Raw genomic sequence first — 27,095 nt, 5'->3', positions numbered from 1 at the left:
AAAGAGATGTTTATGGATCAGTCATATCCAAGCTGTAACAGCAACACTGAGTCTTGAAAAGGGCATTGTAAGGAAGAAATTCTCACTGAAAAGATTTGTAAAAGATTACTGGAATACTTCTAAACAAAGTGGCAGGTATATGTGGTGACACATTAGGCAGGTAACATTATGCCCACTGCAACAATACAGTCATGGTAATATTGTTTTGGAGTCCCTCTGCAGCAGGGACTGACAATCTGGCTGGGAATGATAGGAAATATATCCAGAATATCCAGTGCAGTGACATTTATTATGTTTTGTATAACAACAAATTTACATCTATTTACAATATCATTGGCAAACCCAAAGGAATGTTTTTGCCTCTAAAAGACGAATATGAGCACATTAATCTCTGTGAAACTCTAAAATGTCATACCTAAAGCAAAAAAGTCCCAATCTGTGGGACAGTCAGAGAAAAACAAACACTTTACTAAATGAATGCCTATTTACAACAAGTGCTTATACACATATTTAGGAAACAATTAAATATTTCAAATGTACTCTGTGCTCGTAAAAACAATCCTCGACCCTACTTCCTTTAATTGTTTGCTCAGTCTGAGTCGGTCCTTCAGGAAAAATCAGTCCATAGAAATAAATGTAATGAAAGCCTAATGGCATTTCCCTTGGGAACCACTGAGATTTGGTGTTTGGTAAATTTGTGGTTTAGGTACTAAGAGTGTACGTTGTACTAAATCAGCTTTTATTTACTGTTTTATTTTAGGTAATGTTAAAATTCAGATGTAAAAAACCTAGACCCTGATGATAAAAAGCAAAAACAAGTGCATCTTGTTTGTGCGTCACTGTCTATAGAATCAAAGCTGCGACGTCTCCAGGACCTTCAGTTTCTCCGTATCTCTGCTGAACCTGCGCTTTCCGTTGCTCTGACCATTCAGCACAGATGCTGCTGCGTGTGTTTTATCATCAGTCATGAAGGAAAATGCAGGTTCAATGCTCAGATTTACTCTGCTGCTCTCAGTAATCGAGGAGTTTGTGTGGTAATTAGAGTGAGAGTCAGTGATAACCAGACGCTGTCGACACTGAAACTGGTACTGGGCCAGTTTACGCCTCACAGCTGTTTGCACCTGGAGAGAGAAAGATTTTAGCAAGAAGTATGATTTCATTTCATTTTTTTTTTCATTTTCATCAACCAAATTATCCTGGTTTGGTACATGATGGGTCCGGTTCCACCAGGAGACACTGGGTGCATTGCAGGAATACCCTGGACAGGGCAGAAATCTATCTCAGCCCTTTAACCCTCCTTCCCTCTTGAACATAGCCAATTATGTCTGTACAGATGTCCAGCTGGCTTATAGCTAGTGTAGTAGTGGGCTAGCATAACAGGCTGCTGTGCCACCCGAGTGTCATAAAAAAGTGTGCTCATTTAAGGCTTGTCAAGCTAAACAAAGCATTTGAACTAACCTGTTTCAGAGCATCAAGAAAATCAGTACATACCTCTCCATTTCCAAAACATAAGATGATGGCAACCAGAAGCCCCTACAGAGAGAGTAACAGATCACCATTAGCTTGTCATCTGCAGTTGTTTTAGGATTACTTTTATTTACAAGAACAAAGCTCAGGTCTGGTTGTCCAAGAGTTAACATTATTTAATAGCTATTTTCTCTGGAAACTCCTGAAAATGTAAGATGAGACATAGACTTGTTTCATTGCATCGATGCATTAAGGTGGTTTACTGAAGCTGTGAGCACCTGGAACAGAAGCACTACCTGGTACCCTGTACCTGAGTAGATGTTCTAACTAACCCAAGTACAGGAGATTTAGAATCCTGGTCATTGTCGTGGTGGGTCAGGTTTCCCCAGAATCACTGGGTGCAATGCAGTAAGACATCCTGGACAGGACAAAAATGTATTGCGAGGTCTTGGCTACCCCCCAGACATAGCCAATCATGTCTGTATGCATTTAAACCCTGGATCATAGCAGTAAAGTGCGAATGCCACCCAAATATCCAAAAACAATAATAACTAAAGAAATAAAGTAATTAAACAGGACATGAGACAAGAAAGCATTAAACTGGAAATTTGGGGAACCCAATAAAACATTCAACTCAAACCAATAAGCCACAGCCAAAAACAAGTAAGATTAAAAATCTTAATAGCTGCCACAGCACCCACAAAAAAATTGAGGGAAAAGATGAAGTGGCAACTGAAGAAACCTAAAAGCCACGACTGTTTGAGTAAGAGGACTCAGCACTGAGCTGAAGCCCCGGCACACCTATAAAGCGATGCTTCCAGATCTAGAAAGTAACGCTTAATGAGGCACAGAGAAATCACTGAACTGTAGTTCTGAGACGATATGCCAGTTAATTTCAGTCAATTTGCTTAAGATGAAAGCAGCAGACATAATCACCACTTGTGAATCATTGACTGTCATCAATACAACTCAAAAGAACAGAATATAAATGTTTACTGGCTACATCTCATCTTTCAATCACGTTTTCTATTCTTGACCACAGATTCCAGCTCCTCCTTGGGGATCACTTGGTGTTCCCTAGTCAACTGTGAGACATAATCCTTTAAATGAGCCTGGAGTCTTTCCCCTGACCTCTGTCCAGTGGGCCGTGTTTACAACAGCGTCAGTGGGAGCGGACCAGCAGCCATTTATGTGGATATTCAAACCATTTTAACAATATCCTCTCAATCTGAAGACTCTGGCTAAAACCGTTATCCAATTACAGTGATTTACAATCACAGTTACAGTGGTTTACCACCACCAGTCAGGGAACATCATTTCTGTCACTTGTACACTTGACCTTTTTCTTTTGGTCAATAATTACAGCCCATGGCTTTAGATAACTTTAGGGACATAAAGTAAAAATACAAAAAAAGCTAAATTCACAAACTAACTTCTGAGGCACCAAATGCTTTTTCAGAACATTTTTGGCCACTTAATACCCAATTTTTCTGACCTCAAACTTCTTACCCAAGCTTTTATTTTCGCAGGTGAGGTCTGAGATAAACTAACTAATCCTTCACAATTCAGACTATAAAGTATTTAAACCTTTGTATTTCATTTAAACTACTAAATATAAGCTCCTTCAGCAGTGATTTCAACTTCTACTAAGCTTTAGCTTGCCTGACATCCTACTGTTACATTTACTGATACAATTTTAAGTTTCCTCAAAAACACTGTATTATACCAGAAAGTGTAACTTTTTTCTCACTTTTGTCAGTATAACAGTGTCCTAGAAGTCTTGTGGAACCCTTAGGTGGTTTCTGAGAAGTGCAGTTATGTTTTTGGAGAGCAGTGTGTACTTACAATCTTTATCTCGTTACCTTGAACATTTTGTTCAGTACTTATGAATAGTGTAAGACTAAGAGTAGGAATAAAATTCCAAAATCGAACATTTTCAGCAGTTATGATCCTGGCCGTGAACACACTTCGTTTCTCACCTGAAAATGCATGAAGATGTTCATAAAGAACTCATAGATGGCCAGGGGCAGCCTGCCCTCGGGCTGCAGTGGAACCAGGATGAAATGGGCACCCATCAGGGGCACCAGGATGAGTGTGGCACGTACAGCCTTCATGTAGGCGTTGGACTCGGTCCTGTGGGTCACTCTCAGCTTGGTGATCAGTACACGCACTATGTTTAGCAGGAAGAAAAGGTTCACCTGCATGGAGACACTTTGAGTTAACGAGTGTTATAGAAGAAGAGGTTCCCATCAGGCTACATTTACATGCATGTAATGGAATCTTTTCAATGCACCTTTCCCACTGAATTCAGTGACAGTTTAGAGTAAAAGCTGGGTGATATGTAAAAATTACACTTGATTATCAGTTACACCGTCATTGTAGTTGAACTTTAACAGAACATACAGCGGAGGGACAAAGTATTGGAACCAGGTAACAATCTACAGGGGTTGGACAAAATAACTGAAACACCTGTCATTTTAGTGTGGGAGGTTTCATGGCTAAATTGGACCAGTCTGGTGGCCAATCTTCATTAATTGCACATTGCACCAGTAAGAGCAGAGTGTGAAGGTTCAATTAGCAGGGTAAGAGCACAGTTTTGCTCAAAATATTGCAATGCACACAACATTATGGGTGACATACCAGAGTTCAAAAGAGGACAAATTGTTGGTGCACGTCTTGCTGGCGCATCTGTGACCAAGACAGCAAGTCTTTGTGATGTATCAAGAGCCACGGTATCCAGGGTAATGTCAGCATACCACCAAGAAGGACAAACCACATCCAACAGGATTAACTGTGGACGCAAGAGGAAGCTGTCTGAAAGGGATGTTCGGGTGCTAACCCGGATTGTATCCAAAAAACATAAAACCACGGCTTCCCAAATCACGGCAGAATTAAATGTGCACCTCAACTCTCCTGTTTCCACCAGAACTGTCTGTCGGAAGCTCCACAGGGTCAATATACACGGCCTGGCTGCTATAGCCAAACCTTTGGTCACTCGTGCCAATGCCAAACGTTGGTTTCAATGGTGCAAGGAGCGCAAATCTTGGGCTGTGGACAATGTGAAACATGTATTGTTCTCTGATGAGTCCACCTTTACTGTTTTCCCCACATCCGGGAGAGTTACGGTGTGGAGAAGCCCCAAAGAAGCGTACCACCCAGACTGTTGCATGCCCAGAGTGAAGCATGGGGGTGGATCAGTGATGGTTTGGGCTGCCATATCATGGCATTCCCTTGGCCCAATACTTGTGCTAGATGGGCGCGTCACTGCCAAGGACTACCGAACCATTCTGGAGGACCATGTGCATCCAATGGCGGTGCCGTGTATCAGGATGACAATGCACCAATACACACAGCAAGACTGGTGAAAGATTGGTTTGATGAACATGAAAGTGAAGTTGAACATCTCCCATGGCCTGCACAGTCACCAGATCTAAATATTATTGAGCCACTTTGGGGTGTTTTGGAGAAGCGAGTCAGGAAACGTTTTCCTCCACCAGCATCACGTAGTGACCTGGCCACTATCCTGCAAGAAGAATGGCTTAAAATCCCTCTGACCACTGTGCAGGACTTGTATATGTCATTTCCAAGACGAATTGACGCTGTATTGGCCGCAAAAGGAGGCCCTACACCATACTAATAAATTATTGTGGTCTAAAACCAGGTGTTTCAGTTATTTTGTCCAACCCCTGTATGTGTGTCAGGAGGCTAATAATAATATAATAATTTCTTGGAATGATCTCATGCAAATACCAAATAGTTTGTGATGAGATATTGACTTTATCTTTTGTTTTAACAAACCGTTTAAATTAGTGTAGTAATATGTATGGGGCATACCAACCTTTTATGTGTAATCACCAAGACTGAGCCTAATAATTATCACCAGATGGCACACATACCATCATACTTAACAGCTGGAAACAGACATTGTCACTTAAATGCATCTTTTGGCTTTCACAGAACTTAAATTTGTCCAGATGTATAAACTATGATAAAAGCTGACTGATCAGAACATAAAACATTTTATTGTTTAAGGCTCCATTATTTATGCTTTATTAATTTAAAGTGTATGTAGTGGACATGTTATTTTTTTGTTATGCAGCCTTGTGTATATAACTGTTAAATCATTTACTGAAAGGCCAACATCTCTCAACCTAACCAAATATTCATAATAACATGAGGGTCAGTTATAACCTAAATATGTGTAAGAAACTAACTACTCCGTTGACTGTGTCCAAACTTTAAACAGCTACCCAGTCTCATCTTCCAGCACTGTGAAATTCATGCTAGCAACAGTGTCTCTCTGTGCTACACTGGAACCTAAATACATGGTAATCATGGTTAGCATCAGTTAGCAAACAACTGCATACAATACTTCACATATACATGCTTCAGTTGCTTTTCCTTTATCAGTGGTTGTTGTAGACAAGAAAACTCACACAAACTAGAGTCTGCTTATTAAATTAAATGAGTGAAATTAACAAAAAAAAACTGCTTCCAACCACTGGGATGTCAAGGCAACTATGAATTAATAATAAAATGCTTTTGTTACTTTTGCTCATATGCGAGTGCTGGGTGCTTTATGTAGCACTGTGTTTAGGTGAAAGCACTTACCACCAGAGCAACGTGGATAGGGCCATGGACAATGTAGAGTAGGTTAGTGTTACTAATCCAGCACCTGGATATAAAACAGACACAAAGATTATAAATCTGTGTATATAAATTAAAAAACACACTCCACTTAAGGTTTTTATAAATTTAAATGAACATAATTTAAGAAAATGCATGCAATTATTTACTTGTCATCATAGAAGAGCAGCCGAGCGACAGAATGTATGATTGCTGGAATAATTGGAAATCCTGCAGGAGAAAAAGGTTTATAATCAAGACAAGTCTGTTTAATTCAAGCAGGGAAATGACAATCTGTTCCATTCTCACTGTGTCCTGTGATTATTTTAGTGTCACTTGCAGTGACACATATTGTTAATAGGAGTATGAAACAAATACACTGTGGCAACAATCTGTAAAAAGAACAGTTTTCTCTTACAACATGACTGTGCCCCAGTGCACAAAATGAGGTCCATAAAGACACAGTTTGACAGTTTTTATGTGGATCAACACAAGTGGCCTGTACTAATATTAACTCCACTAAACACCTTAGGAGGAATTAAACATCAATTTCAAGCCAGATTTTCCAATCAAACATCATAAGCTCTTCTAAAAAATTAAAGTCTTTTAAAAGCTGTACTGTTTGGGACCACATGTTAGAACTTAATAAAAAAGGGGGACAACTCATGATCAAGTGTCCACATACTTTTGACCATACAGTGCAGATTGGTAATGAAATCAAGCTAAACATCAAACAAAATTCCAGTAAACCTGAACTGAATCAGACACAACAATCAGATGGATTTTATTTCTCACCCCAGCCCAGCAGGTAGTACCAACACAGCTGCTGCTCCCCCACAAACACGGCGACGATGATGAGGGTGTGCAGGTAGATCCCCTCACACAGCATCCAGAAGTAGGTCGAGCAAGACGTGTAATGAATCAGACTGGCCAAGATCTTACAGCCAATCTGAAAGGACATTTAACACACAAAAAGAAAATGAAACATAGAAATGAATGACCTTTCTGTCTGTAGACTGCCTTTGATTAAAATCATTACTGAAAAAATAATATTGAAGTATATAAACATTTTATATGATCTTTGGCATTCACAGGAAATTAATAAAATAGGTGCATAAACCCTCATTAAAACACCAGAATATATTTAAAATCCAACATCTCTCCTGCAAAGTTGCTTGTTACAACAAACCAAACTGAAACTGATGTAATTTCACAAACAAAATTTCACATCCAGAGGTGTGGTGTCAGTGAACCTAATTGTTCTAGCCTGAATAAAGCCCTGATTGCAAATCATATACAAGTAACATAATGACAGAAACTGATCAGTGCTACAGCACACGTTATAAATAAAGACAGTGAACTCACTTGATTGGTGGCAGCAAGCTGCTCATCGAAGAAGACCATAGTGAACCAGATTACCATGAGAATGGAGTTCAGGATGAAGGACATAAACATGTTCTTATGCAGAGAGATCCTCTGGCAACTCAGACATCTGCACACATAGGCATATAAAGTACACAGGCACTGCCTTAAAATATTATTCACCCCCAAACATTTTTTATTTTTTATCACAACCTGGGATGGTAAGTTCATTTTTTGTAAAAGACAAATACAGAAAACTTCACCCAAACCCAAAACATCAACATATCCATTGTTTAAATACAGCATATCTATTGTTTAGACACGTGGTTGAGCAGAGTTTGGTGGCTTTTACAGTCGGTATTACTGAACAAGTTTTGCCTGGTTAGTTGGGGAGTGGTGGTGTAAAGCAATAAATGAATATTAACAAGTACAAATGAATTAAAAAGGTAGGATCTGTTCATTTTTGTCTTTTTATCTGCATTTATTTACACACTCTTTTTAGACTTTTATCTTTAGATTTTCATCACTGTAATTAACACAATATCAATACTAAATATTTTACTCAAGTAATCTTTTGGATAATTGCTTTTATTATTTTTTAATTTTTTTCACTTTTAAGGAAATGTGCTTTTAATACTTTAATATTTGTCAAGCCAACAGGAAAATGTTTCAGGTCTTATAGTGGACTCCAGTCCTCCAAGCTTAACTTTCAGTTTTTAGTTGCATTAGTTTGTTTTCTTTGCACAACATAATGGACCAAATGGGTCATTTCATCACTCCCACAGTGTGTATACAGATAGTAACAGTTATTTCTGTAATGTGAATCTCTTTATATTTACTTACTTAAAATAGGAGAAGATGAAAATAGATATGAGTAGGGAGATGACGGACAGCGTGTGACCCACCACTGCCAGATAATACATGGTAAATGCAATCTGTGGAGAGAGGATAACATACTCAATTTCTGCTGTTCACATTCTCAAAACTCAGGGTCTAACATTCAACAAACTGCCAGAATATAGATTACATTTTTTCATATTTTCAAAAAAATGTGAACCCTAAGAAATGATCTTACCCTGACTTTCTGTTTGGTGTAAGCTGAGCACTGGGTGTAGTTGGACCACAGTCGGTTGCTGTCTGGATGTCGGAACCACTGTCCATCTGAATTACACACTTTGGTCACTTTTTCTGTTAAAACAAAAATCAGACCTTACAGCACAACAGTAGTGACAGGTAGCTATGCTGTCCTTTAATAAGTACGACTTTTAAAACTGAAACACTTTGTTTTCCCACATTTTGAAACTGGTATATTAGATACAGAAACGAGAACATTTAATACTAAAACTTAAACCACTGTACCTGCTACTGAAACCTAGTCATGGAACTATAAGCATTAAGTACTGGTACAGTAATCAGACACTAAAGCAGGTAATTTTCTGGTATGTTTCTGTATTTCATGCAGTGGAAAAGCCCCTTACTTGGGATCTAAAAACATTTTAAGTCTAAAAGTCCTGACTAATGCGTCAAAAAGGAGTTTCACCTGATGGGTCGAAGTCCTGGAAGTACGAAGGACAGTTCTGCATCGAGGTTCCTGGAGGCGAGTCTCCCCAGCACAACCAGCCATCCCATGTCCGGTTACAGTAGGGTCCTGCAGGGGGCAGCAGTGAGAGACGTTTTGACATTTGTGTAAAGATTAGTGGTTACGGTTGTGCTAGTGGTCGAAAATCTTTGAGAACTGGCAGAGAGCCACTACTGCACCCATAAACTGCTAAAACAATATCTATAAATCTTAAAAAAAGATGCAGGCTAAAATCTGTAAGACTAGTTTATACAGTTGTACATACCCTGACTGCCTCTTTTATTGTATAGTTTATGCCCAGTATGATTTCAAATAATTAACCAACCAACATAATATTTTAATAAAAGTTTTCTCAATAGACTGGTTAACCAGTTTAGTTTAATTGATAAGCCAGTTAGCCTAATGAAATACAATCTTACATCCTGATGGTCCTTAAAGTCACAGCAACACTATGCCACAATCTAAGATAATTCCAGAAGAACTGGTTACAAAGGTACCTGGAATATCCCAGTATGTTTGGGATCATGTTCAATGTGCAGACAAAACAAAATCTGAAGTTTTTGTTTAATAAGAGTGTTATTATGTCCGGAGAAAAACAAATACAAACAAACATGAAGCAGTTCTTAACAATAACTTAAAACAAACAGTAGAACAAGGCAGTAAGGAGTGTGATGTTTGAGGTGCTTTGATTGGTCAGGATCTGGATAACTTAGCTATATTATGGAGACACTTACTTTTACTCTTTATTAAAAATTTGGTAGAATGTAAGGCAATTTGTCCATAAGCTGAAGCTGAGAAGTATTTGGATTTTGTAGCAGGACAGTGATTCACAAGAGAAAAGCAAGTTCACATGTGAATGGCTAAAATAAAACAGAATTAAAGTGGTGTAGTAAAAGTCTTGGACACAACAGTATTCTGAAAACGTATCAGTGTGTGTAATTTAAGAATAGTGGGCAAACATTTCTACCCGGCAATGTAATAAGATCTATTTATAGATGTTGTTTAGTTGGAGTCATAACTGCTAAGAGTTGTACAACTAGTTATTCCAATAAACATGTATTTTTATGTCACATTAGTGATCAATGCACGGCTGTAGCCATGAATTAAACATCAGTGGGGACCAATCTACCAGGACATGATTAAGGCCTTGGCTGAATGCAAAGCATCAGTGTATCAATAATGCAATGCACAACATCCATTATGGTGAAGAGGGCTGTAGACTAGCACACCCCCACTCTGTGTGTGAAACTCTGGGACTTTTCTTTTTACCATCCAGTGGTAGATTCCTACACAGAGCTGTAAACCATGTGGAGGAACATGGTATATTACTAAGTGTTCTTGTGCTGTTTGTTTTGACAGATTAGTATAGTAGGGGTCACTGTTGGGACAGCAACAAACTGAGACCCCATTTAGCACTTTCTGTATGTCTGTAGAATGCCCGACCAGGCCATCGACACCACTAGAAACTAGGACTCGACAGTTGTCAGCAAGCGTATAGACTGCTTAGCCACACAAGAGCTGTATTATTACGTTTCATCATTTTAAATCCTTATGTGTAAAAATTAGCAATAACAAAAATATGAAAATATTTGACAGCACATTAAAATCGAAACCAATACACAATGCAACACCAGATGGAGTTGGCTGAACAGGAAGGATCTCAGAACGCTACAGATAACAGGCGCAATGTTTACAGTAGGTTCACTGAAAAATGCAACAATCTCAAAAGCCAAAATTCAACCAGTCCAAAAAACAAAAGGCAAGAGCATGTGCTTCCTCAGGCCAGAGCAAGGTACACAATCAGGGGAAACCTGACGTACACAGACAGAGAGGGAATCAAAAAACGGTGAGGCAGTGGGCAAGAGTAATACTCACTAATCCTACTTCCTCACTTTCAAACAAAAAGATTTAAATTTACTCTTGCAGTGGTGCACTGTTTACACCCAGAATCCAATCACAGGTGTACCTGCAGTCTGTATTTGCATCTCTTGTTACTCATGCTTCATTATACATGGGACACAAAAAGACTTGTTGGTTTTGGGATTTAAATGATTTTACAGCTATTCTGGATCTGACTGAATAATTGGAACACATTCCAAAGACAAAAAAGTTCTGTAATGTCAAAAATCACAGAGCGAGTGTGTGGGTGTCTCTGACCTGGCTCAGTTTGTGGGGGTTCATGCAGTATTTTAAGGTAACACTCAAACTGAGAAGCCAGGATCTGCCCTCTTGAACCCTTAAAGGCAGTTAAGGATGCTGGGATATCAGTCACTTCCTCCTTTGGCACAATTGTTGTAGCTATCACGTCCTCAGCCTGACAAACCTGATAAAAACACACACATATACTCACATTTATTAATACTTTTATAAACCTGTAAAGTACAATTAAAAACAGAAACAGAAAAATCCATTGTAAATCCATTCTGATCTGTGTTTGAAATGTATACATTTTTTTACTTGTAAATAAAAGGAGCACCAAAAAAGGACTACAGTCACAAGCAAAGATGGCTGGACGTTTGTCACTTGCCAAAATGTGTCAGTGAATAGAGAAACATTCCTTAAATGAATGATTACTTGGACTTTGGTAACCTACATTTACAGCATTTAACAGACACTTTTAACCAAAATGACTAACATGAACAAGCACAATCCAAACAGCTGAGGACTAAGAACCTGGCTCAAGTGCGCAAACCAGTGACCCCCCCGACTAGTCCAGTAAGCTAAAAACAAATACAGCATTTTAAACAAAATTTTTTTACATCAACAGTCGAACCACATAAATATACAGTAATATTGAATATATTACTCAATATATCAACTCGGCAGAGTCCGTTTTACTGTTAATATTTTCTGTTATTTTATAAGCATACTATAAATACTGACCAGATTCAAACATGTACACACTAGAAAAAACAACTACTATGGAATACTGAAATCATAACAGTAATAAAAACATGTTAATAACATGTTTTAGTCCCCAAAACAGGATTCTGTCCAGATATGTGCCTGGTTATATTGTCACTCCTTAAACAGGTACATGATATAGCAATTAGTAACGCCACATGGCACACAGGGGTGTGTCTACCATAATGAAGTCATTTTGACTGTCCATACATGCATGAACATTTCAATACATTTCATACACATAGTTCACCTACCTCAGTGCTGAGCAAGGAAAGTAGCATCAGGAGGAATGTGAGGTGGTTCCCCATTGTGCTCTATAGAAGGCACAGCAACGGGGTGCAAGAGAACATCAGTACCCTGCAGAAATAAATTAGTGTAAATTAAGTGTTACTTACCTATTTAAACAAAAGTTCTTCGGTACAACTGGTATTGTATGTCTGTATTTACACTTTCAGCCCGAGTTAGCTACCTCTAAAGATTTCCTTGATCTGGTACACACAACCACTTTTGAGCATTAATCTGAAACCCTGTGTAAAAAAAAAAAAAAAAAAAAAAAAAAAAATATATATATATATATATATATATATATATATATATTTATTTATTTATAAAAGAACAGAGGGGAACTGTTTATTCCACATAATCTTCCTCTATAACTGCTCCAGCAATATTGAATGCCTGGTATTTTCTCAGCGGGGAACCTGACTTCTGCAATATAGAAATACAACAATGCTTTTAAAATACAAAAATGATTCACTCATCCTGATTAGGGAGGGTTGAGGTGATTAAGTTTTTAAGGGTGTAGAGATAAAGACGTTAGTTAGTTTTCAATCAAGATCTTAGAGAAGAGGGGGTCTTTGTTCCCAGTTGTTGCTCAGTGGTTAAGGTACTGGTCTAGTCCTAAGCAAGGACCTTAACCCTCAATTGCTCAAACTGTATTTAGTCATTATTGTAGGTCACTTTAGATAAAAGTGTCCAGTAAATGTAATCATATTTTGAAGACAGCAAGAGATGCAGCAAATTTATAGTAACCAGCTTAGTATCAGGTGTGTCTAAATCATTATTCTGTCCAAATGATATAATTCAGTTAAAACATGTCTTTTGATGGGATTTAGATAATTTAGACACGTAGTTAGTTTTGGGTAAAAAGTGCTTAATAACAAATGAATTTGACTTGATCTGCATTCTTAGCGCACCATACTGACACTTACGGCTGGATGTGGTGCTGTGTATACAACTCAACACTTTAGGCTTCATGAATAGTCAGTACTGTGGAATCGTTTATGAGTGAATTACTTACAATTCTATGTGATAATTAACCACGATAAAGAAAGAGGGCTGTTAATCAAATTCAAGTTTTCCAAACGTTAATTTAACTAAATACCTTATATGTATGCATCATGGTGTCACGTGTTCAAGTGTGCAGTCTAATAAATTACTTATTGGAAGTATTACAATATTTAAAATAAACTAACTATTAAATAAAAGTACCAACCTTTCCCATGGTTTAATCCAAGTCTAGCCTGCATGCCCTGGAGTTTTACAGTCCAATACTTTTTACTCACTCACTCACTTTCTTAACCGCTTATCCAGTTAGGGTTGCGGGGGGTGCTGGAGCCTATCCCAGCTTTTCAATGGGCGCAAGGCACACAGTAACACCCTGGACGGGGCGCTAGTCCATTGCAGAGCAGACACACACACATACACACACACATACACACACCCATTCACCTATAGGGCAATTCAGTGTCTCCAATGAACCTGACTGTATGTTTTTGGACTGTGGTGTGAAAACCGGAGCTCCCAGAGGAAACCCACACAGACATGGGGAGAACATGCCAACTCCGCACAGAAAGAACCCGGACCGCCCCGCCTGGGGATCGAACCCAGGACCTTCTTGCTGTGAGGCGACAGTGCTACCCACCGAGCCACTGTGCCGCCCCAATACTTTTTACTGAATATTAAATCATGCTTTCATAAATCATATACAGAAAATGCATTATTATTAATGACCTCATTATTAGGTCACTTTATTTATCGATTTTATGTAACCAGGGTAATTGTTTATACCTTTAGGTTAATTTTCTAACCTGTCTGTTCTCTCATTGTAAAGCTCTATTTATCCACATTAAACATTTTCCTTGGTTTCTTTTCATGTAAATATGAATGGAAGAGACACGACAGGTAAAACTGATTTCTGTAAAGCTGAGCTCTCAAGGACATGTTGCACTGTTTAAAAGCTTTCTGCAATTTTGCTTGATGTATTCCAAATGTCAAACATAATAAAGACATTGACATCACACATTTTCCAACCACATGTCAACATCTCTCTTACTTACGTAAATAACTGTGTCTGAATGTGTGTGTGTGTGTGTGTGTGTGTGTGTGTGTGTGTGTGTGTGTTAATGTGTGTGTGTCTGCCCTGTGATGGACAGGTAAACTCTCTGGTGTGTTTCCTGCCATTCACCCAGTAAGTCAGGATGGAGTGGTGGTAAAACAGGTGATTATGGTGCCAACATCTTAATTACCCATGTAAATAACAACTATTCCTTGTCAATTTCCTGTTTATGTATGGTTATTTTTGCTGGTTTATATTTATGAATGTTGCCGTTTACACTGAATTACACTTGCACTCGGGACTAAATGTCCACACATTTGGTATGAACTGGAAAGCAGAATGTGAGCCAGTTGACAAAGTTGGACTAAAAGTGTCTAGAAATGTTGCCAAACAATGTACTTGTGTTTTATGTTTTACGGTAAAAAGTACATTAGGCATTTTTCATCACCTCATAAACCATCAGACAAGATCTTTTAGTGATTTTTAAATACCATGGATTTATCCTGGGACATGCAGTGTGTGTCTACAAGAATGCAGTTGCATGTTGGAAAAAGGAAACAGTGTTGGATCACATGACCTCTGTCGATCCCACAAGGCTCCGTGTGGGCAGTACACTAGGGCAGATCGAGGGTCAAGAGAACTGGGAATTGTAAGCAGAGCCCCTCTTTGGACATGGGAAATATTCATGTACTAACTCCGGAGGTTCAGATTATCCCTCACTCGTGAGTCACGTTGGATAACTGTCTGTATAAATAAATAAATGGGAAATACAGCAGAGTGTGGGAGGCAAAACACTAAATGGTCTGTTTTTCATTAAGACCAAATCAGTTTTAGGGACCACCAGCACAAGGTACCAAAGGAGCTGCGGCTTATTTTGTATTCTACATGTACAACTTTTTCTGGGATGCTGTGATCAATTGTTCTTTAAGGTCCCAATAATTTTTTTTGTTTTTGACTTCTAACCACCAGTATTAAAATGACCCTTCATAGCCTTCATGTCTTCTGACATCAATTAATCTTGGCAGCCCAACAACCTGTCAGCGATTTGTGGCTTTTTGGGTGGCTCGGTGGGTAGCACTGTCCCCTCACAGCAAGAAGGTCCTGGGTTTGATTCCGAGGTGCAGCGGTCCAGGTCCTTTCTGTGTTTGGGTTCCCACAGTCCAAAGACGTGCAAGTGAGGTAAACTAGAGATACTAAATTGTCCATGACTGTGTTTGACATTAAAGACTTGATGAAAGACTGATGAATCTTGAATACTGATAACCAGTAATTATCTGTTCTGTCATAAATGTAACCAAAGTGTGTAAAACATAACGTTAAAATCCTAATAAATAAATAAATGGTGGTTTTTCCCTTCTAGAACTGCTGTTTGTGGGTTCTCACCACACCTGCCCAAGGTACTTGAACCCAGTCGTCTGGCTATAACAATTTGGCCGTTACCGAAGTCACTCAGGTCTTTATGTGCTGCATTCAACATGTAAACTATAAGTAACTACCATCAACCCAATATTTAATAAATCTCTGATTATGGCATGCAGAATTGTTCTGAAATAGGCATGTACAATTTTGGGGAGTGATTATAATATTTCGGCTCACTGTGTACATGTCCACTGTGTGGACACCGAACACTAATGATTGAGTTTAGGTATTTTTGTCACAACATTTTCTATAAGATATGTATTTGTTTCAAAGGCTTTTTCTTGTTTTGGCCTGACTGCGCCCCTGTCCACAAAGTGAGGTTCATGAAGCCATGGTTTGGCAAGGCTAGTAAGGAGAAACTTTACTGGCATGCACAGAGCCCTAAACTCAACCTCCACGAACACCTTTGGTCATGGAGTGCCCCACTGATTGCCAGCCAGTGCTTCTGATCTGACCTTACTGCCTGACCATACAAATGCTCTTTTGACTGATGAGCACAAATTCTTCCACACTTCAAAATCTAGTGAAAAGCCTTCTCAGAACTGTGAAAGCTGCTATACGTAGATGACAATGCCCATAGTTTTGAAATGGTAAATCCTACAAATGCATGTGCCAGGTTTCCACATACTGTTGTCTGTGCAAATACAGATAAAATGTTGGCTTCTGTGGGCACCAGTAAGGTGTTTAAAAAAGACACAAAAACATCCAACCATGTTTATGGTAAAATAAAATAAAAAGCTGAGGGTTTAAGCTCCCACAATATGGCAACCAAGTCTCAACATCAGCAAAGACTTTCCACATTCACAGGTTACTACTGTATGTAATGGCATTATTTTAGTTTAAGTTTTTTTTATGGAAATCCAGTGATTACAGATGAGGATGTACAAACACAAGAAAGTGAAACATAACTTAAGGCTTAGACAGTAATAAATTACAGCCATGGTTTTGAGCGACTGATAACATCAGGCTAACCGGCCACAGCAGTTCTGATGTCCCAGAGGTCAGTGTCACAGGAGGTGAATTGGGGTTATTTTTATTCGGGCTGAGGAGAGGGGGTGTTTAAGGGCCAGGAAGGATAAAGCAAAAGAAGGATAAAGGAAAAGAAGGCCCATCTTCCCCTCCATGGCTGGCCTTCTCTCCTGGCAGCGTTCAGGTTAAAAATAAGTCATTGTTGAACCAATACAAAAGGCCAGCGCTTAACCAGTAGCTCAGCATCCGCTGCTACCGAACGAGACGGAGGAAATAAGAATGAAGTGTGTATAAAAGTGAGAGAGTGAAATCATGCAAGTTCTCAAGTTATCCTTGACTTGATTAGAAGTCGAGATGCCTGCATATGATTCAACTGAATAATGAACGCACTGCAAAAAATAAATATAATGAATTCATCAGCGCGTCAGAGGCGGAATCTGAAATCCATTATTATGTATTATGTTTACAATGGTTTCAAAAGCGGTGCTGCAGATCAAGAATGTACTAAGAACATAAAACAAAATAATTAATTTCCTAGGAAACATAAAACATATGAAACATATTCAATTGTTCTTTTATATAAATTAGCTAAAATAATTGATGTATTTATTATATTTAAGTACAGGAAAGGTTTTAGGAAAAGTAGCGTCTATATGTCCTTACAGTCCCTGAAACCAATCACTTGCTAACAGGTATTTATTACAATAGGATAAATCGGAACATTGACTGGGAGCCAGGCCTTCTGGTCCAACATCAGTATCTGAGCTTACAAAAGCTTTTTTGACTGAATGGGCACAGCACCCAAAATCCATTAAAATATTGTGGAGAGACTTTCAGAAGACTGGAGGCTGTTATACCGGGTGAGTCAAAATTATGTTAACACTAATGGATCTATTCCCCGCGAAATGTGTGTCCGGGCTTTGAATGGTACTGTTGCTCACTGGCTTTTGTGTGTTGAACATGATGGCGAACAGGTTGAGACTGTCCTGTAAATCATCTTACACATATGAAATATGTTTTGTGAATAAATTCAAGTGTTAACATAATTTTGACTCACCCTGTGTATGCAACTCTATACTAGTGCTCATTGATCTGAAGAGACCTCATAATGGTGTACACATACTATTGGCTACATTGTGTGTGTATTCATGAGCATCGGGGGCTCAAAGAGACCAAACTTAAGATAAGCTATGATGAGTCATTTGTATTTTCCCATTTTGAACCATGAACGCATGAAGACTGGAAATGATGTAACTCCAATATTACACACACACACATATATGCATATACACAATCACTGACACACACACACACACGTACAGACACATGCTAGCACACATTTGCACACAGCGCTCTTTCATTGTATATATATTAATAGATAGATAGATAGATAGATAGAAAGATAGACCGAAAGACAGATAGCTGAATGAATAACTGTATGACTGACACAACTTTATCTTTTCAGCTAAGGCGGAAATAACTCCCTCTACACAGACTGTGTGTGTGTGTGTGTGTGTGTGTGTGTGCTTCCATGATGTGAGTAATTGTGAGCTTACTTATTTTCTTATTACAGCTCCAGAAATAGCCTCGTGCACCTGGAGACGTACCAGCCGAACAGATTATTCTGAGAGTTTTGATCGCACTAACGATTAAACTCTCCTGTATTTCTTAGTTACATTCGCTGATCTGAATTTATGTACTAATTGAAAAAAAATATGTATAAAAGGTATGCTGTAGGATTCAGAGAAATTATTACCGTGTTCCAGATATCACAGACTGTCAGTAATCCAAACAAGGAATCATGTTAACAGAAATGCCATTAATAAGTCCAGAACCTGCCACCAAAATAAACTAACAGCTTAAGTGAAGCTTTTCACTATTACATTAATTATTCAACCACTTTTGGTTTAGTTATTTTAATAGTGTTTGTACTATTTATAATCATTAGACATCATTATAATCATTTAAATTGCTAATGTGCTAATTACATCAACAGCAAGAAATAATTAACTTTTTTCGCTGTTAAGCTATTTTTTAAAGCATATCCCCTGACAAGAGTGCTCAGGTGGCCAAACGGTAAATTACGCTAACCTACTACTGCCAGGATCCAGAGCTTGAAACCCTAATAGTGCTATCGGCTGTGTCTGAGGGGGGGTGCGTGAGGTCATTCTGAGGAAAACTGACCCACTGGTTCCTTCAATTACATGAAATACCTCAGTATCATTTACAGAGAAGCAGCCACATATCATGACGCTTAAACCTACACACTCCAGTGTATATACAGTGTATCACAAAAGTGAGTACACCCCTCACATTTCTGCAGATATTTAAGTATATCTTTTCATGGGACAACACTGACAAAATGACACTTTGACACAATGAAAAGTAGTCTGTGTGCAGCTTATATAACAGTGTAAATTTATTCTTTCCTCAAAATAACTCAATATACAGCCATTAATGTCTAAACCACCAGCAACAAAAGTGAGTACACCCCTTAGTGAAAGTTCCTGAAGTGTCAATATTTTGTGTGGCCACCATTATTTCCCAGAACTGCCTTAACTCTCCTGGGCATGGAGTTTACCAGAGCTTCACAGGTTGCCACTGGAATGCTTTTCCACTCCTCCATGATGACATCACGGAGCTGGCGGATATTCGAGACTTTGCGCTCCTCCACCTTCCGCTTGAGGATGCCCCAAAGATGTTCTATTGGGTTTAGGTCTGGAGACATGCTTGGCCAGTCCATCACCTTTACCCTCAGCCTCTTCAATAAAGCAGTGGTCGTCTTAGAGGTGTGTTTGGGGTCATTATCATGCTGAAACACTGCCCTGCAACCCAGTTTCCGGAGGGAGGGGATCATGCTCTGCTTCAGTATTTCACAGTACATATTGGAGTTCATGTGTCCCTCAATGAAATGTAACTCCCCAACACCTGCTGCACTCATGCAGCCCCAGACCATGGCATTCCCACCACCATGCTTGACTGTAGGCATGACACACTTATCTTTGTACTCCTCACCTGATTGCCGCCACACATGCTTGAGACCATCTGAACCAAACAAATTAATCTTGGTCTCATCAGACCATAGGACATGGTTCCAGTAATCCATGTCCTTTGTTGACATGTCTTCAGCAAACTGTTTGCGGGCTTTCTTGTGTAGAGACTTCAGAAGAGGCTTCCTTCTGGGGTGACAGCCATGCAGACCAATTTGATGTAGTGTGCGGCGTATGGTCTGAGCACTGACAGGCTGACCCCCCACCTTTTCAATCTCTGCAGCAATGCTGACAGCACTCTTGCGCCTATCTTTCAAAGACAGCAGTTGGTTGTGACGCTGAGCATGTGCACTCAGCTTCTTTGGACGACCAACGCGAGGTCTGTTCTGAGTGGACCCTGCTCTTTTAAAACGCTGGATGATCTTGGCCACTGTGCTGCAGCTCAGTTTCAGGGTGTTGGCAATCTTCTTGTAGCCTTGGCCATCTTCATGTAGCGCAACAATTCGTCTTTTAAGATCCTCAGAGAGTTCTTTGCCATGAGGTGCCATGTTGGAACTTTCAGTGACCAGTATGAGAGAGTGTGAGAGCTGTACTACTAAATTGAACACACCTGCTCCCTATGCACACCTGAGACCTAGTAACACTAACAAATCACATGACATTTTGGAGGGAAAATGACAAGCAGTGCTCAATTTGGACATTTAGGGGTGTAGTCTCTTAGGGGTGTACTCACTTTTGTTGCCGGTGGTTTAGACATTAATGGCTGTATATTGAGTTATTTTGAGGGAAGAATAAATTTACACTGTTATATAAGCTGCACACAGACTACTTTTCATTGTGTCAAAGTGTAATTTTGTCAGTGTTGTCCCATGAAAAGATATACTTAAATATCTGCAGAAATGTGAGGGGTGTACTCACTTTTGTGATACACTGTATATATATACAAAAAAAACTCTATTAGCTCTATTTTGGTTTATTTGTCTATTTTTTTTATTTGTCTAAATGCTTATGTGTGCCTAAATGTGCATATAGTAGATGCCCATCTTTGTAATTAGCAGATTTTTATTTTAGAGGAGTTTTCTATTAATGTAAAAGCTAGCAGGCTTTTTTCTTTTGGTAGTAAATAAAACATGGACAGTTTACATAAACTCGAAAGCAACATTTTTTATTTTAAGTTGAAGAGGACAAGGCTGCTTTTTGGTTATTCTGGTATCTTCTATTCATCTAGAAACACTTAAAATGATTTAAATCTTTTTCTAGTTTATAAACTTCCCCAATCGATTACTGTATCTGCGTTTTAAAAGCTGTTACATCCACAAGATGATCGATAGTAATGAACAGAAAGTGCTGAAGCTTAGAACATTAATACAGACCAAAGTTTTTGTTGTTTACTGTACATTTTTAGTACATCATACATCATAATGAAAAAGTGAACTAGCCCACGTTATACAAACACAAAGCTGCAACGACAACAGCATAAATTATAGGAACAATAGGAACGAAACAAAGAGACTTAATTGCTGTTTCCTTTCTAACCGAAGCCTCACTGCAGTGTGTACAGGAGTCATACATCTAAACAGAACAGCCAGGCAGTGCATATATTATTTATCATAATAAAGTATCGTTTCACGATCAAATTATATAGCTGTGCATCATCTGTTCTGCCATGATTGCAAATTATTTGTACAAAAGCAAACCAAATTAGCTGGAGCAAAAACAAAATATGAGTTGACTGATTTAATTACAGAGAAACTGTATATCAATCCCAGTCAAAACGTTCTATTCAGGCTTGTGACCTGCATTGAAAGTGCACTGACAAGTGCTCCTCCCAATGGCTAGGCTGTTTCGACACCCCTGCCACGGACATTAGCCAGTCATGTTCATGCAGACACCTCACCAGCCGACAGCACTGGTCACAGCTGAACTCTGCATTCCCTGGGCTAGAGTAATTTGTCACTGCTCCATCCGAGCACCCAAAAGCTGTAAATTATTATAACATTTAATTATGATTTTTTAAAAAATTATTAATTACTTTAAAATAGACCTAGAAAGGTATAACAAGTTATTTGAAAGGCTTTAGGATTCCAGTGAACCACAGTGAAAACCATTATCCCCAAAGAACATTTAAAACAGTGGTAAATTCACCATTTATGCAACAATACTGCAGTGTTACCCTAGACAGTGACACCGGGGAACAGTTACTTTGTTTTAAAGAAAATATTAAGAGAGGTTTTCCTTCATTTAGGAATAACATGTTGCATGTTGACCATAGTACAGTATGTTTGTATTAATTATGGCAGAATCAGGCAGATTAACTATGTAAGATCCTGTTCTAAGTTAGATTAAAAGTACAGATTGTGGTCAGAGATCCAAACTGTTCTAATGAATCCCAACACTAGACCACACAGAGGGACTATAAATTACTATGGTTGTGGTGTTTCCCTTTTTAGCAGACAGCTGAATGGACCAAGCTCTTTACACAAACAACATAAATCAAACTGTGCATAAACAAAAGAATATTTTGTCTTGACATAAAACCTATTCTTTATCTGATATGCAGATATACTCATAGTCCTTTTCTTATTGGATGGCGTTTTATTACTAAGATCATACAACTCAAATAATATGAGAAAATAAATACTATATTATAAAACATGTAAATGTAAAATGATACATGCTGTGATTTGGTTACAGGATTGACTACATTGCTCACCGCTAGTTCAGCCCAAACCAGCAGCACGCTAAATATGCACCACACCAAAATCCAATCTCCAAAGTTTGTCCTGCTATGCTCCTCTCAGACAACTGCCAGATCCGCTTATAGTTTCATTGTGTAGCTAATGACATCTGATATCCTAAACACGTCTGCAATGCCAAAATAGAATTAAAAATTTTGTCAGACCATGTTCTAAAAAGAAAACATTTTACAGATCATTAATACGTCCCAAAATAACCTGAAACTAGAGGAGACTAATAATGGAATACACTGAAACAACACGTGAAAGTGAGTGGCCCAAAGTAGAACACACCACCTATTTATACCACAGACAGCTGCCTGGCAGAGCCACCTCGTCCCCGGAGTACAGTCCTGGTGGATGCCCAACAGCCGACTATGTTAGACCGTTCTGTAGAAAGTTATAAACTCAGGTGCTTATGCTTGTAATTTTTTGGATAAAAAAGGGTTTTCTTTGGGCACACCTTGCTTGACACGGATCTGGCATGACTGTAGATTTGGTGACCCCAACATGCTTGTTGGCTTATCTCCAACTATGATACTTGGGGGATAAAATGTTGCCTCCCTAAACCTCCTCAGAGAGCCTGGGAGCAAAACTTGTGGCATCTTCTCCCGTTTGCTTATGAATGTATTAATGTTCATTTATCTACTAAAATGCCTCTACTGTATGCACCACTGGTGGCACAGTGGCTCGTGGGTAGCACTGTCGCCTCACAGCAAGAAGGTCCTGGGTTCGATCCCCAGGCAGGGCGGTCTGGGTCCTTTCTGTGTGGAGTTTGCATGTTCTCTCCGTGTCTGTGTGGGTTTTCTCCGGGAGCCCAAAGTCCAAAAACATGCAGACAGGACACTGAATTGACCTTTGGGTGAATGGGTGTGTGTATGTGCGTGTGTGTCTGCCCTGAGATGGACTGGCGCCCCGTCCAAGGTGTTACTGTGTGCCTTGTGCCCATTGAAAAGCTGGAATAGGCTCTAGCCCCCCCCCCCCCCCGACCCTAATTGAATAAGTGAGTGAGTGTATGCAGCACATCCACACTGGTTTAAAAGGGTGGCAAACTAGCACACTTGCTTTCCAACATGTGTGAGCCTGAGCCACCAACCTTTTCTACTGTAAGAATCATGCCATTCACCCTTCATTCCTCTACCTCTCACGCTGATGCCTCATCAGACAACAAAAGTCACTGTTGTAGATGGGAAGAGGTCAATCCCTACCCAGCATCCCCTCACACAGAACCCACTAATTGTGTCTGTTGAGTGCCTGACCAGGCTGGTGGGCTAGTGCATTAGATTGCAGTGCCACCTGAGCGCTGCATAGCTATTTTTGTTATTATGATTAGCAAAGATCAAAACACTTTTGACCTGCCAGCTATCAGGCTTCCCATACAGCAACACACAAAACCATTAAAAACAGCATGTTACTGTATGTCATGATGTATCATTACTGTCCCACAAATACAAGCAGCTTCTTTCTTACACAGCAGACTCAAGCCCAAAGAAATGTAATGCTTGTTTGACTGTGGACAGTGACATTCAGGTTTCAGCAGCTTCTATTTCATATCAGACATGTATCATGTGATTTTGAAATTACATCTGACCAATCGGATACATTTCCTAAGGCTGGATATAGCCTTCTGTTTCGTACTGTTTAATAAGTGAGGTGAAACTTATTTATTTAGGACCAGTAGTCAGACAGTATTACTGATATGTAATATTGAGACCAATTATTATTATTATTATTATTATTATTATTATTATGGCTGCAAATATATCTCTGACCCAGCAGATTTCTGTCAAGTGCACTCCTGTGGTGTAATAGTATGTTCCACTTACTGGTAACAGCATTGCTTGAGTCCCAAAGGTTTGAATCCCGAGCTGGACTCACAAACACAGAGGGCGCATGGTGTAAAGTGAACCTAGCCATTGTGGGGACACATCTGTGCTCCCTTACAGCTGGTCACAATAGGAGGGTTGCGTCAAGAATTTGATGTAAAAACCGTTAAATCAAATATGTAGACAGTGGTAGCTCAGCGGTTAAGGTACTGGCCTAGTAATCATTAGATTGCCAGTTCAAGCCTCACTACCGCCAAGTTGCCTTGGTTGCTTAAATTATAACTTAAATGATAACTAAGTCGCTTTGGATAAAAGTGTTTGCTAAATGCCGTGAATGTAATGCGGAGGTATGATCCACTGTGGAGACCCCCAACATGAGAAGCCAAAGGAGTCAATCGTTCAGATTTTTAGAAAACGCGCAACAAACTTCTAAACAACTCACTCACTCACTGTCTTAACCGCTTATTCAATTAGGAGCCTATCCCAGCTTTTCAATGGGCGCATGGCACACAGTAACACCCTGGATGGGGCGCCAATCCATCTCAGGGCAGACACACATACACACACATTCACCTATAGGGCAATTTAGTGCCTCCAATTAACCTGACTGCATGTTTTTGGACTGTAGGAGGAAACCCACGCAGATATATAGATGCAATTCTAAACAGCTCAACTTTATTAATTTTATAGACGAAAAATAATGGTTTGCATCATTTAGTAAACAGTTAAAAAATGTGAAATTCCGAGACTGTTAGGAAATACGTGTCCCTTACAAATGTATGTAGGCTAAAGTTTATTTTAATGCTGCATTGAGGCAGCACTTTCGCCTCACAGCAAGAAGGTCCCGAGTTCGATCCCCAGGTGGTGCGGTCTGGGTCATTTCTGTGTAGAGTTTGCATGTTCTCTCGTGTCTGCATGGGTTTCCTCCGGGAGCTCCGGTTTCCTCACACAGTCCAAAGACGTGCAAATGAGGTGAACTGGAGATACAGAATCGTCCATGACTGTGTTTGATATTAAACTTGAACTGATGAATCCTGTATAACCATAAACTATCGTTTCCATCATGAGTGTGAAAGTGTGTAAAAATGACGTTAAAATCCTAATAAATAAATAAGTAAATCAAGCTGCATTGTTGGTAGTAAGGAAAATAAAATACTGACTAGCATATGCATCTACATCCTTCTCTCTGAAGGTCTCAGAGAGCTCTTTAGATCTCACCATGGTGATAACACTCACTTCAACGATCAAGAGCAAACCAAACTAATGTCTGAGGTTTTATATAAAACTCCAATGTCCTCTAACAGGGCAGTGATAGCTCAGTGGTTAAGGTACTGGACTAGTAATCAGAAGGTTGCTGGTTCAAGCCCCACCACTGCTAAGTTGTCACTGTTGGGCCCCTGAGCAACACCCTTAACCCTCGCTTTGGATAAAAGCGTCTGCTAAATGCAGAAAATGTAAATGTAACAATTGCAGCTGATGTGGTGCACCTGATTCTAATTCTAGACATTTTAAGTAGTAATAAATGTGGGGGTGTCCTAACTTTTTCCTCACAATAAATTTTCATTTTTGTTCATTACATTTTACATTTACATTTTGTGTTTAAAAGTATTTTTTTTTTTAAGTATTTTTTTTTTGTTTAGTTATATAAGCTCCATCTCTCAGTACTGTTCAAACAAAGCTCAAATATGTTTAAATATCTTCAAAAAGACAAGGGTTTTCATGGGGTGTCCTCACTTTTTCACATGACTGTATATGCACTTATTTACATCTCAGCCTCAGGTAGAGAAGTCGCACTTTTGGAATAAAACGCACCATGATTAATTCTGGGGCGTCCTTAAATAATTCATCACACGATTAGGAATTGGTTACATTACTTATGTAGTATATATTTTACAGTAAACATTCACACCATAGTGTGAGGAACATGTCCATTAGTTTGAAAGTAAGAGGACACGTCCCCTGCGTCTCCCACAGGCACAACACGTCCCAGCTTTAAATTAACACTACAGTTTAATACTGCGTAAAAAAACGTTATTAAAAACAGAATTGGAACTGCGACCGTGCAGTACATACCTTAATGTGAGGCTGGTCAGCGGTTACTCCTCCAGTCTGTTTGCATTAACATTGTTAAACACGGAGAGCAGCTCGAACTGACCGCGCGTGTCTTCACCAGTGGAGCGCGCGCTGAAGCTCTGATACATTCACGCGCCCCTCCAAATCACACTTCTAACAGGGTTGCCAGATTGAAGCTGAGCTTAATAAAAACTGCACTTTCTCTGCATATTTTAAACACTTTTTATCCAAAATGTATTTATTTGTTTAATAGGATTTTAACTTCAAGTTTTACACACTTTGATTACATTCATGACAGAAACGGTAGTCACTCTGATTTATCAGTTTACAAGTTTAATGTCAAACACAGTCATGGACAATTTTGTATCTCCAATTCACCTCACTTGCACGTCTTTGGACTGTGGGGGGAAACCGGAGCTCCCGGAGGAAACCCACACAGACACGAGGAGAACATGCACACAGAACCCCACACAGAAAGGACCCGGACCATCCCACCTGGGGATCGAATCCAGGAGCTTCTTGCTGTAAGGCGACAGTGCTACCCACTGAGCCACCAAAAAATATGGACACCTGACTATGATCTTTTTGTACATCCCATGCCAAACCATATGCATTTATTTGGATCCACCCTTCCCCATGTGGCTATAACAGCTTCCACTCTTCTAGTGGAAAATACTATTTCTGAGGTTATGCACCAATGTTAAATGCATGTCTTGTAATCAACATTTCAATTTATTTCAGAGGTGTCTGGTTCAAATACTCATAGTAAAACTGACAGAACTTATATGCAAATGTTTGGGATAATTA

General features: G+C 39.2%; 1 protein-coding gene across 1 annotated transcript; it reads right to left on the bottom strand.

Moving 5' to 3' along the window:
• Positions 1 to 270: 270 nt before the first annotated feature.
• calcrl2 (calcitonin receptor-like 2) lies at positions 271 to 26,376 on the bottom strand. The gene is made up of 13 exons (XM_063015605.1): positions 26,289 to 26,376; positions 12,193 to 12,295; positions 11,192 to 11,357; positions 8,996 to 9,103; positions 8,531 to 8,643; positions 8,299 to 8,390; positions 7,459 to 7,585; positions 6,889 to 7,042; positions 6,264 to 6,324; positions 6,079 to 6,142; positions 3,447 to 3,665; positions 1,492 to 1,533; positions 271 to 1,121 (listed from the first exon to the last, which is right to left on the bottom strand). The coding sequence occupies exons 2-13, from the start codon at positions 12,244 to 12,246 to the stop codon at positions 852 to 854; spliced, it is 1,470 nt and encodes a 489-aa protein (XP_062871675.1). The 5' UTR covers positions 12,247 to 12,295; positions 26,289 to 26,376; the 3' UTR covers positions 271 to 851.
• Between the last annotated feature and the right edge of the window lie 719 nt (positions 26,377 to 27,095).

Source organism: Trichomycterus rosablanca, chromosome 19 (genome assembly GCF_030014385.1).
Source record: "Trichomycterus rosablanca isolate fTriRos1 chromosome 19, fTriRos1.hap1, whole genome shotgun sequence".
NCBI lineage: Eukaryota > Metazoa > Chordata > Actinopteri > Siluriformes > Trichomycteridae > Trichomycterus > Trichomycterus rosablanca.
Note: the sequence above shows the minus strand (reverse complement) of the source record. Positions and strands in the feature narration are given on the sequence as shown.